This window comes from Asterias rubens, chromosome 7 (assembly GCF_902459465.1).
Source record: "Asterias rubens chromosome 7, eAstRub1.3, whole genome shotgun sequence".
Classification (NCBI taxonomy): Eukaryota; Metazoa; Echinodermata; class Asteroidea; order Forcipulatida; family Asteriidae; genus Asterias; species Asterias rubens.
The window spans coordinates 12,179,955-12,191,962 of NC_047068.1; the positions used below are offsets into that span (position 1 = coordinate 12,179,955).

General features: G+C 38.6%; 1 protein-coding gene across 3 annotated transcripts in view; it reads right to left on the reverse strand.

Annotated features, from left to right (window-relative positions):
- The window catches only part of LOC117292239 (zinc finger ZZ-type and EF-hand domain-containing protein 1-like), a 62,395-nt gene extending 50,507 nt beyond the window's left edge, over positions 1-11,888 (reverse strand). For all 3 annotated transcript variants that reach the window (XM_033774217.1, XM_033774219.1, XM_033774216.1), the window contains exons 1-17: positions 11,688-11,888; positions 10,540-10,579; positions 9,663-9,744; positions 9,106-9,187; positions 8,520-8,591; positions 7,212-7,356; positions 6,409-6,473; positions 6,051-6,177; positions 5,564-5,663; positions 4,949-5,161; positions 4,405-4,536; positions 3,608-3,739; positions 2,640-2,756; positions 2,029-2,135; positions 1,576-1,656; positions 873-971; positions 300-379 (exon numbers count right to left, since the gene is read on the reverse strand). In XM_033774217.1, the coding sequence (XP_033630108.1) occupies positions 300-379; positions 873-971; positions 1,576-1,656; positions 2,029-2,135; positions 2,640-2,756; positions 3,608-3,739; positions 4,405-4,536; positions 4,949-5,161; positions 5,564-5,663; positions 6,051-6,177; positions 6,409-6,473; positions 7,212-7,356; positions 8,520-8,591; positions 9,106-9,187; positions 9,663-9,744; positions 10,540-10,579; positions 11,688-11,759 (1,746 nt within the window). In that variant the 5' untranslated portion in view covers positions 11,760-11,888. The remainder of the gene's footprint in view (positions 1-299; positions 380-872; positions 972-1,575; positions 1,657-2,028; positions 2,136-2,639; positions 2,757-3,607; positions 3,740-4,404; positions 4,537-4,948; positions 5,162-5,563; positions 5,664-6,050; positions 6,178-6,408; positions 6,474-7,211; positions 7,357-8,519; positions 8,592-9,105; positions 9,188-9,662; positions 9,745-10,539; positions 10,580-11,687) is intronic.
- Between the last annotated feature and the right edge of the window lie 120 nt (positions 11,889-12,008).

Genomic DNA, 12,008 nt, shown 5'->3' on the forward strand with positions numbered 1-12,008 from the left:
ACCAATAGTGTCCACTGCCTTTAAGCAGCTCTGTGAAATTTGGCCCTGAATACACAATATCGGAGGTTAAAAGAGAGTAAAAGAGAGTCGTTTTCCTTGATGATGAAGACAAACAAAAACATGTTGTCGTAAATGTACTTCATTCTAGCTTTGTAAACTCTTTAAGTGTACTTCCAAAATCGAAAATTTAATTGTTCGTTATAACCAAATGCTAGAGTTACACAAATTCAATTTTATACTGACTTATTCATTTGATTTAGGAATTGTGATATACTTATGAAATTTTGTACTTAAACTACCTTGATCTGTAGCTTGGTGAGATAGAACGGCGTCTCGCTGGTGAAAAACATGTTCACTTTGGTCTTCTCCGACAAATAAGCTGCACAAAATTGTAAAAAAGCACGTTCAAGTTTAATAGTTAACATGGCAGAAATATGTGATTATTTTATTCAAGGATTTTTCAAATACCATTTGTATTTATTTAGTTCACCAAAAGACTACAAAAGCTGTGACATCATCACATGTCTACAAAAGATCCATGTAGAGCCTAGACAAACTAAAAACATTGAATCTGAATAAGACTTCAGGCTTGAAGCCTTTTTCAGGCAGCTGAAGCACACACATTTGTGCAACGAGTGTGTTTTATTTTCATTATTTCAATGACCAATTGAGTAAAAATGTTCAAAGGTTTGTTATCATATGCGTATGATGGGATACACCAAGTGAGAATACTGGTCTTTGACAACTACCAAACATGTCCAGTGTCTTAAATGTACCAATGCATCTTTTTTATGATAATAAATATTTGATCAAATATTTTCTATCCTGTGCAACTAATCAATAAGAAATGACCACTGGCCATAAATTCTTACAATCACTTGTCCAGCTGCTTGACAGGACATTGGCTGGTCCGCTAGAGCTCTCCTTTTGCCCCCCGTCACACCCTGCTAGGGTCACTGTGAACTGTGTTGCTGTAAATCAATCAGAACACAAGTAGATTAGATGTCAACAACACTGGGTTTCTGTTACCGTCTCAACTAAAATTCAGTCGTAGCCTAGCAGTTAAGAGCAACAGACTCGAGCTCTGGTGTTGCTGATCAGCAGAGTGTAAGTTTGAGTCCCAGTCGAGACACCTGTATCCTTAAGTAAGACACTTAACCATGATGCTTCGTCCTTCGGATGGGACATAAACAAATATATGTTGCTCCCGCGTATTGTGTAATGCATGTAAAAGAACCCAGTGCACTTATCGAAAAGAGAAGAGGGTTCGCCCCGGTGTTCCTGAATTGACTGGCAACATATTGCGCCACAGCACCTTGTAAATCAATACACGGTGCTTCAAAGGAATACATGTAGGTCTCATACTTCAAAGCATAGCTCCACAAACCTTCATGAACAAATTATTGAGCCCTTTGATACGCCCCTTAGGAATTTGAAAAGTGTTCTGTATATTTTTCACTTTTTCTACTGTCAAAAGATGACACAAATTTCCCCTTAATGTTCCTAATGGGACAATAAACTGTTATCTATCTATCCATATTAAAAAGTAAAACATGGATTTCGTAAAATACTCACCATACTTCCTGAGCATTTTCTCTGTGACTGTGTTTAGCGATTTCATCAGCTTCACAGCTGAGATTTTCTCATCATTACCATCTGTTGATATCAGGCAAAAAAAATTATCAATAAAGACAAGAACCTCTCATAAGCAAAACCTGACCAAATCTGAAAGTAAAGTACTTTAGGAAGGCAGTTGAAATGATCCAGTAAAAATGTTTCTATCAAAGTGGTGCCCCATTTGACCTTAAAACAATGGCAACAGGCCCAAGAATTATCCTGTCGTCTTTGTTTATCAGGGTAAAGCAAAGAATGCCTAGTAATGCGGAGCATGCACGCGCACAAGCATATATTTCCTACTAACCCGTGAAATACGCTTGCCTGATGTAAGTTTACGTAATTCCCCGCTTCCATAAGTGCCAATTCTTTGCTTACGGTAGGCAGAGCCATGAAATTGGGCCCTGAGCTTACCTAGTACGAGCTGTAATGCCTTGATGATTCTGACCACACTGCCTCTAGCCAGGCCAAGCTCAAGAAGAATCTTAATCCCTTCAATATCCAATCTGCCTTCAGAATTCCTGTCAACAAAAATGGTGAAAAGAAACAAAATGTTTTTGTCAAGCAGTGGGGGTAAAGAGAGTAAAAGTTACAAAGTAAAAGCTGTCCTGAGCCAATATGGCTCTTTAGGCCAGTGTTCAAATCCAGTTTCATTTGCATTAACAACTGAGACTTATTTTCATTCAACCCTTGGACAGATTGCCAGTCCATCCCATTTGAGGGAATCAGCCGTCGATTTCACGAAACTATTCCTAACTTAGGGTTAATCTTAGTACTTAGGACAGGTTCAGTTCCGTAACCAAATACATAGGACGCATTGAACCCATCCTAAGTTAGGACGGGTTACTCGTCCTAACTCGAGTTAGGATTAATCCGAGCGTTTAGTGAAATCGGCTGCTGGTCCATTAAGTGGTTTCAGTCCCTACCTGGTTGTGTGGGTTTTCTAAAACTCTACATTTTTGTGTGTTATTTGTGCTAATTGTGCTGTTGGGTGGGTATTAAAATATAAATAAAAGAAGTCTAACCTGGCAACATTGTAGAGGAAGTCCTCCGTCTTATCCAAGACATGAGGGCTGGGGAATGAATTCCTGCCGACTTGGCTGGTGGACAGGGACATGGGTGGCATATGAGAAAGAGCCGTCCTGGAGACAGAATGGATGACAAAAAAAGTTTTGAATCAAAGCCTGTATATAAAAGTTGATTTCAGTATTTCTAAATCCGAATAATCTACTCCGTGGTAATAGAATATATAGCAGGACAGTTCGCTAAAGAACAAAATCTGCCTGGCAAGTAGACGCACACATGGTGTTACCACAAACCAAATATATATATATTAAATGGTTGCAGTACCTGCTGTTGAAATATGGGGTTTCAAACTGCTTCTAGCTACTAGGCAGTCTCAGTGGTCTAGTTGGAAAGACACTGCTCCAGAAATGCGATGTGGTGGGTTCGAATCACAGCCGAGTAATATGCCTGTTTTTTTGTTTTTCAAAGAACTCGGGAAAGTACAGAGTAAAAAGTGCAAACACACATCGGTGTATATGGGTAAAACCAAACTTAATAGGAAGAGGCCACATGTGTACATGCAAGCTATTGGGGTAGTGAAAAAGTGGATCGGGCGTGTGAGCTTGTCACCCTTATGGTGTCATGGCCGAGTCATTAAGAGCATCAAACTCAAGTTCTGGTGGTTGAGTCATCAGAGTGTGGGTTTGAATCCCGGTCATGACAATTGTATCCTTGAGCAAGATACAATACTTTAATTGCTTCTCTTCACCCAGAAGGGTACCTGCGAGGGTAGAGGTTGATATTGATTTAGAAAAGCCACTGGAGCGCCATGGCAGCTCAGGGCTGTATATTCCCCAGGGAGCTGAGAAAGATTAAAGACATGTTATTGGCCCAATGACCAGAGCACGAATGTAAAAAGCATTGACACGTTTTTGTGAATTGCGCTATATAAGAACTAATTATTATTATTATGACACGTCTACTTTACCTTGTGTGCTGAAGGATCATACTCCTGAGAGGCGGGCTCGTCGCCATGGCCACAGTCGCAGTTGAAGCGAGAACGTCAAAGTACCAAGCGACCGACGCATCTTTGACGCTCACCTCTGAGTTAGCGATGGATCTGACCAGAAAAAAAGAGAAAAAAAAAATCAGTTTAAACTGTGAAAAACTGAAACAAATCTCTTTCACCTGAATTGAGATTTGAGTTATTACCCATAACTAAAATAAGATGAATCTTTTCTTAGTGCCTGTTCCAAATACAGCTCAACGTGAAACTGTGTAGCTAGTGTTTTCCTCATTTTGATTCCAATCTTGTAAAAAAAGTACAGTAAAAGTTTTGAGCTATAAGCCCTGCAGTCTTGTGGATTTTTTCCCCAAATGCAAGCCCTGTCACGCATGAGCTAAGCCTTGTTTATACTTCCTGCGAATGCAAATGCGATATGAATGCCGACGTCACAGCGATCTTTTCACAGCGAATGTTTCGCAAGAGTTGAGCACGAGTCAACTGATTATTCATTGCAAATTTGTGAATTAAAAATTTGTATCGCATTCGCAGGAAGTATGAACCGGGCTTTACTTTTGGCGGGAAACTCTGAACTTATCTTATGTCACAGGTTTTCAAGGATTAATTTTGTTGTGTCTGTTTTTTGCTTGTGTTATGTTATGTTTTTGTTTTGTTTTTTTGGTTTTACTGCGCCTTGAACACCCAGCAGGGTGGATATGTGCGCATTACAAGTCTTATTATTATTATTATTATTGTTATTATTATTATTAACTTCTGCTCACCTGAAGCCGACTGTCTTGAGACCGTGGATTCTGACATCACACCCATCGCTATGGCAACGAGTGATGTTAATCTGTACCAAGGGGCTAGTGACATGCGCATTCTCAAGTAGCGTCACTTCTCCGGTGATGTTGCTGCAAAGGAATAACAAACAAAAAATGAGTGAATTTTTCTTTTCTTCTTCTAATTGACCTCCTATGCTTGGTAACATGTGCGTAAGGGTTGACCAACTGTTGGAAACCATTCAACTCCACAGATCGTACATGGTCAGGCCTTGAAATTTGCTGTTAAAGGGGCCTAGCGATTTTCTCAATCAAACATTAAAAGACTACAGACTTGAAGTTTTTTTTAGACATCTGAAAGCACACAAATTTGGGCAACAAGGGTGTTTTTTCCTTCATTAATCTCTTGCGTCTAAATTTTCAAAGATTTGTTATTTTATGCATATGTTGGGATACACCAAGTTAGACTACTGGTCTTCACCAATTTCTTAAGGTGTCCACTGCCTTTAAACTGATTATCTGATGAACAATAACTCAGACTCACTTTGGTATGGAGACTTCTCTGACAGTGTGAAGCGAATTTGGGTTCCGACCGGTCAAGACGACAATGTGTTGCGGCATGTAGCTCTGGTCAGTCTGGGCTACCTTGATGGACAGATGCTGGAGGCATATGTCGTCTTTAAGACGCAGTCGGATCCAGTGGGAGCGAGCATGGCCGTTGGATTGCCAGTAGGTGCTTGGCTCTCGATCTTCCAACCTTTTCATTTTGGGGAAAACAAAAACAAAAAGGAACAAAAGTCTGGATTAAATATTATTATTTATCCCCAAATGCAAATTTAACATTAATTTGTTGAAATTATTCAAAATTTGAATCCAAGTATAGTGACTGGAACGTGCATTCATATTAGGGATTATTCTTCCTACGTGAAGATAATCGCTCCAGATTTTGTCGGCGATATATCAAACCGCAACCGATGTTTGAAATGAAATTTTCCCAGGATATTGTGTACATTGTACATCTTCATTTATATAGGATTAAAAAACAATCAAACGGTTCCAAAAAAATCAAAGGTGTACTTTGCATTTTAAGATGTCTCTGTTTCAGATTTTTTTTCAATGAAAACTGTTTTGCCAAAAAAGGAGCACTGTCGTTTCTCACCATTGTGCGGAGTCGCTGCTTGTTGATACGCGGATCCACTTGTAACATTTGTTGATCACCTTGATGATGCCACCCTCTTCCTCGGTTAATTCCTTCAAGGCTGTGCGAAGATGCAAGATGAAAAACGGCATTTATGAAATCATTTATTAACACTAAATGGATGATTAATATATCTTAAATTTGCATCAGAGAAAAAGATTGTTTGGTTTTACCCATACACTGATGTATGTAGAGCACTGTATTCTGTATAGTCCACAGGCATATTACTCAGGTTAGATTCGAACCCATAACCTTTCCACATTTTAAAGCAGATATTTTACCACTAGACCACCGAAACCGCCAGGTAGCAAAAGGCTGGTAACCGTTTTCCAATTGTTTGGTGCATAGTGTAATTGTTTGGTTTTTTTTTTTGGGGGGGGGGCAAAATACACAAGTTTAACCTATTCTTTTTAGAGACAAAAAACACTGTAATAGAAGTAATACATACCAGATTCTTTCCGTTTCTGATTGAGATATTTTCCGAGGACTGAGAGACGCATAGTGATGATGTTATTAAAACCGTCCAGATAGAAGAACGGTAAGCCGGTACTCGGTGCGCGGTTCCTCAAGACGTACTGAAACAAGAAAAAAGGATGAACAAGATTTTTAAAATTTCGTACAAATAATTAATTATTTTACATCACTCTTACATTTACATTTGTCATAACTATCAATTTTTCAAATATTATACAAATAATTATTTTTACATCAAAATTATCTATATTTGTGGCCTCTCCCTATCAACTAAGCTTTCTAGCCCTATGTTGGCAAATTTGATTCACTTTCGCAAGTTCTAACTGACTTACCTTGACAAGTCGCTTTCCTTGATGACCGACACTCTCTCTTTCTGATGTATAAACATCCACCAGACCTGTCAAAGATGTGAATTCCAAAATTTAGGTAAAAGTTACAACAAAAACTTCAGAGCTCTGAGAACAAATATAATAAATTCATCATTCAAAAGTGAAAGAATGGATTAAATGGTTAGCAGGAGGGTCAATCTGTTCAATCACTATCATCCCCTAGGAAACTTTGGTCTTTCAATTCATTTTCTCTTGTTGTTCCTTAAACTCACACCTCATGGGGGAGGGGATTGTTCATTCGAACATGTTGGATCTTTTATCTTGAAGAACTTCTTCAAGATATCGGTAATGTTTCCAATGTAAACAATTTCAAAGATAATTTCAAAACTCACCTTTTCTATGTGTATTCTTATAACTAATGTTGCTTTCCATTGTAAATTGTTGTTTGTTTCCCTAATTGTTATTTTGTTTTCTTTTCACTGGATATATTAGGTACATGCATTGTTTTGTTAAAATTGTCTTTGCTTCTCTGCGCCTTGATTTAGATTGACTTAGTGCATTAATAATGCCTAATACTATTGTTATTATTATCATTATAATAAAAGTAAATTGAAAACATTAAAAATAATAAGCCGGTCTAGAATGTTGTCAAGCAAACTGCATAGTTAAGGAATGAGCTTTTGACAAATGGCCGTTTTCTGGTCGGGAACCGGTCAGCCAGCCAACTTTAACATTTCACTTACACTTAATTAATAACATTTATTGTGTCAAAATATTTACAGTGATTAATAAAAAAAAACACTGACCTGGTGTAAGGCTGCAGGTCTGCAGCGTACGGATGACATGGGTAAGTTCACCTTTGAGGTTAGCGCCGTTGGAGGACTTTAGCGTTTCTAACATAGCCGCCACCTCAGCATACCCCTCCCCATCGACATCAAACTGACCAAACGCCTTAGAAGGAAAAACAAATTCACAAAATGATTCTTTAAAGGCAGTGGACACTATTGGTAATTACTCAAAATAATTATTAGCATAAAACCTTACTTGGTAAAGAGTAATGGAGAGCTGTTGATAGTATAAATCATTAATAGAAACGGCTCCCTCTGATGGAAGGTAAGCTTGTGCGATACCACGATATTATCGAATATCGCGAGACTAAATTTGAAACGATTTCCATATCGGATCGATTTGGTTTTACTCAATATATCGCGATATATGGCGATATCGATTAAGTATTGCAATATCGCGATGTATTTCCTAGCGGAGACATCTTGCACCCCATAGGTTTGGAGTAAAACCAGAAGAATAGGTCATTAGAACACCTCTCTTATGCTATGACTGTCTCTTCTACAACTTTCACTGGGAGTTTGAAGACTGATGATGTCAAATTTAATTAATCGCGATTATATCGAATATCGCGATATATTGTCGGCGATATATCGTGATTAAAATAAATCGATATCGCCCAAGCTTAATGGAAGGTAGTTTAAGAGAAAGTAGTAATTTTCCATGAATTTTATTTCGAGACCTCAGAATTAGATTTCGAGGTATCGAAGTCAAGCATCTAAACGCACACAACTTCGTGTGACAAGTGTGTTTTTTCTTTCATTATAATCTCGCAACTTCGATGACCGATTGAGCTTAAATTTTCACAGGTTTGTTATTTTATGCATATGTTGAGATACACCAAGCTGGAAGACTGGTCTTTGACAACTACCAATAGTGTCCAGTGTCTTTGACATCATTTTGGTGTTAATGGGTAAAGATTTGATTGGCAGCATGATGCACCACAGCACCTTGTAAACCATTACATGGTGCTAAAAAGGAATAATTTTCATAATTCAAATGTAGTCCCACATTCCTTTGCAGGAAATACTATGTTACAGCGCCTTAAGTGTCACTGATGTGGGCTATAATATAAGAGTCCACTATTATTAGTTACAGCCACCAATTTGGACAAGGCTGAATTTTCAAATACAGTTTTACTTAATATGTGCCATATGGCTATATAAAGCTATTCAAATCAAGAACAAAACTTTAAAAAAAAACATCTCATTTATGGACTTTTAAAAACTTAATTTTACCACAAAACTGAAAAACTCATAAAAACCTACCTCAACGCAGTCCTCCCGACCAACCCCTCTTGTCATGAGCAAGTCACAGAATTGAGACAAAGAAACAATTTCCTAAGATAGAAGAGAAGGGAAAGAATTACGTTGATTCTTCTGTTATCCATGAACAGCCGTCATATTTACATAATACTCTGACAAGCTCAAAGGTGCTTTCTAAACAGTGTTATCATTAAGCCCAAGGTATGTAGTAGTTAAAAAGCAGGACAGTACGTTTCAGAACTGAGAAGTCTCCCGAATTCTGAAAATCTAGTCTGTCGTAGTACAATATAAAGCAAGACAGTTCTCTAAAGAACAACATCTACCTGGCAAGTAGATACACACATGGTGTTACCACAAACCATATATATAAAGATGCCCCACCATGCAATGCCTCAAATTCCATATAAACACAAATTTTTCAAATCTACCCAGTCAGTTTCCCTTGTGGTTTACTACTTAAGTGTACTTGTTTTCATTAATAATAAGCAATATATTCTGCAAAATCAATTCTTGGTGCGATTTTTAAGGAAGAGATGTCAGGCGATACTGTATAGAGGTCAAAGGTCAAATAGGGTGACCTTGAACTGACCTCATGTCTTTGTTCTCTGTCCTCCAGCCAGCGCAGAATGTGACCATGGTGTTGCTGAAGCACCGTCTCTGGGATGTCATCCCTGTTAAGAAAAATCGAATCAAGAATGACTCCTGATTAAGAGTGTGTGTCATATGGCGACCATCTTGTGTTCCTGTCATCGAATCATTGGACCCAAATCGAGGCTGGAAGGGTAAAAACAGTCTGGCCGCCATTTCTATTTAATTGTATTGGCATCTATCCAATGGGAGGGAACCAGAAAGAAAAAGATGCAGTGTGTTTGTAGTACAATGTCAAAACTGTCCCAAATCCTCCTAAATACACAAATCAGGAAGTTTTTCGCCTTTTTTGGAGTAGAATGTGGTAAAAAAATTGGAGATAGGCCAAGTACAAAAAATGTCATGTTTGCTGTGGGCAAGTGGATCCAGGGATTAGCAAGTATGGAAAAACCACTACAATGAGGACTTGTTGGATTGTTGGGTTTACCAGCTCTATGCTTAAATTACTAGACAGTGGGGCGAGCCCTGTAAGTACCCATTTTGGTTGAATTCCATTACCTGATTTTGGAGGCTGCCTCTCTGAGGGATGTGTGATTAAACAGTTGTGACAAATCCAGCTCATTCTTGTCTCCTTCAGTGTCTGCGAATATGCAAAACATATCATCAATATTCATCAATCATGTGAACAATTCCCTTTCTCATGAATATTCATGCTTTTTCTTGAATGTGCTTTTTCATGAAGTTAATTGTCTCCAGTGCCAGTGAATATTGAACAGAGCAGCATGAAAAAAAGAGAAAAAATCCTCAAAGAGCAAAACCTTTTTTGATTGAATTTATGAGCAATTACTCTTAAAGGAAAGGTATGGGTTTGGTAATCACTCTTAAATTAATGACAACAAAAACTATGTGATTACAAGAATAAATGTCCAATAGCGACAATGTGCAAACTAAAGGTGAAGTAGGAATCACTTATCTATCAGGACAATGGGAGTCTTTGCATCAACCGAGGGCAGCACACATACCAGAACATTTGCCATTGTTTGCTTTGTTCTGTCTAGGCGCAAATTACCAAGAATAATGGATACACTATGTATGCTAGCAGCGATAACTGTAGCACTTGGTCACGTCCCTATAATATTATACCAAGCCTGGAATTACACACAGACCACAGACCCCATTGCCTCTGTTGCCCCTGGTCTTGGCCTTGGTGCAAGTTCAAAAGTTTTCCAATGGCTTTATGATTTTCCAATGGGAAGTGCCTTCTGCAAATTGAAAATGGCCTTTCCCTTTCGAATAAAGAAATTCTTGGCCTCTTAGACCGTGTTTGGATGATCAAGCGTTATGATTATCAAAACGACCTGTAAGTCTGCTGCCACCTTGTATCTGCTACTATTAATCTACTCATAGAGACTCTAGCTGGTTGTGTCTTCTGTACCTGATTTTGCCGGTGTGACCTTTTGACCTTCACCATCACTCTGAAAATATAAGGAAAATTTGACAAAAATTAGCGTAAAACATTGTTATTTATTAAAAATTGTTATTTACTAACTCTTCGTAGTGCATCTGTTTTTTTTTACCATTTTGAACCTAAAACACCAATCTTTTCAAGGTTTTTTATAAATATTTAGTCTATGAAGGAGCACAAAAAAACACTAAACCATTGGGAGGAAGGAACGACAGAAACCAGTTAACTGCCCCTCCCCCCCTTCAGCAATATCGGCCATTAAAAAGTCCCCACTACAAAGCTGCCCTCTCACTTCCAAACCCCAGAGAGTTTGTATTGAAGTGGTGGGGCAAGTTTTGTGAGCGGGCGACAGTGGAGCAAGTTTGTAAGCGGTGGGAGATATTGCCAGGGGGCGACGGTTAGTGCAACGGTGTAGTAGTGGGCGACTTTGCTACGGAATGGGAAATCCACGGAATGAGTCATGAGTTGACTGGTACTGGTATGGTAGTGGTACAGTGGTAGTATTGGTGGAAAAGTTTCCGTATGGCGCCACCACTTTTTCATTCGAAATAAAATAATATAGTATCTAATTTACCTGGTTGATATATCCTTTTTTGTAAAAATGAGTGAAAAAGTGGTGGCGCCATACGGAAAGTTATCCGTATTGGTAAGCCCATAGTTTCTCTTCTTCTTCCTTGTCTATGGATGACCGAGTTTCAGGTGAACTTACGAGAGAGAAAAAAGAGACACATTGGACTGGTTGCGTTTTAGCCCCACTTGTGTGGCCAAGGATAGCTGATCCTTGGCCACACAAGTGGGGCTAGTTGCGTTTATAAATTAATGATGTGACCGACATGACAGCAACAGTAATTTGCTTTGCAATTTGCAATGCATCACTCGGCCATTGATTTGATCATAAATAAGTGTTCGTATGTGTGTTTTTTTGAAACATGGAATGGATATTTGGAATGGGGTTGAAGCTGAGATGGGCGGGGTAGCAAGCCAAGGGGGTACACATGGTAGTTTTTAACAAAATAATAAACCGTAGTGGTGGTGGTTCCTTGCATTAGAAATTGCACATGACCAATGACCAGCAGCCAGCCGGTGCATTTTTCCGGCTGAAAGTGAAACTTTCTTACCAGTTCAAAACTGCTACTGTCGTCGTCACTGTCGCTGCTACTCGTGCTCGTGCTTGTAGCGCTCCCCATCATTAGTTTAGCACGATTTTCCTAATAACTATCAGTTGCCAAATGGATGCCATTCATCATACGGAAATACTTCTCACAAGTTTTGTACAATCAGTAGTTTTTTGTAGTTTTATCTCTGCTCTTGCAAATCGACGGGCGCTGCCATCATAGGTCACTTTCATTTAATTTTAGGTGGTTCTACAAAATATGTATGCTTAATAAACTAATTAAAACAATTCAAACTAAAAATATTGGTTTGGTTTGTATGATTTG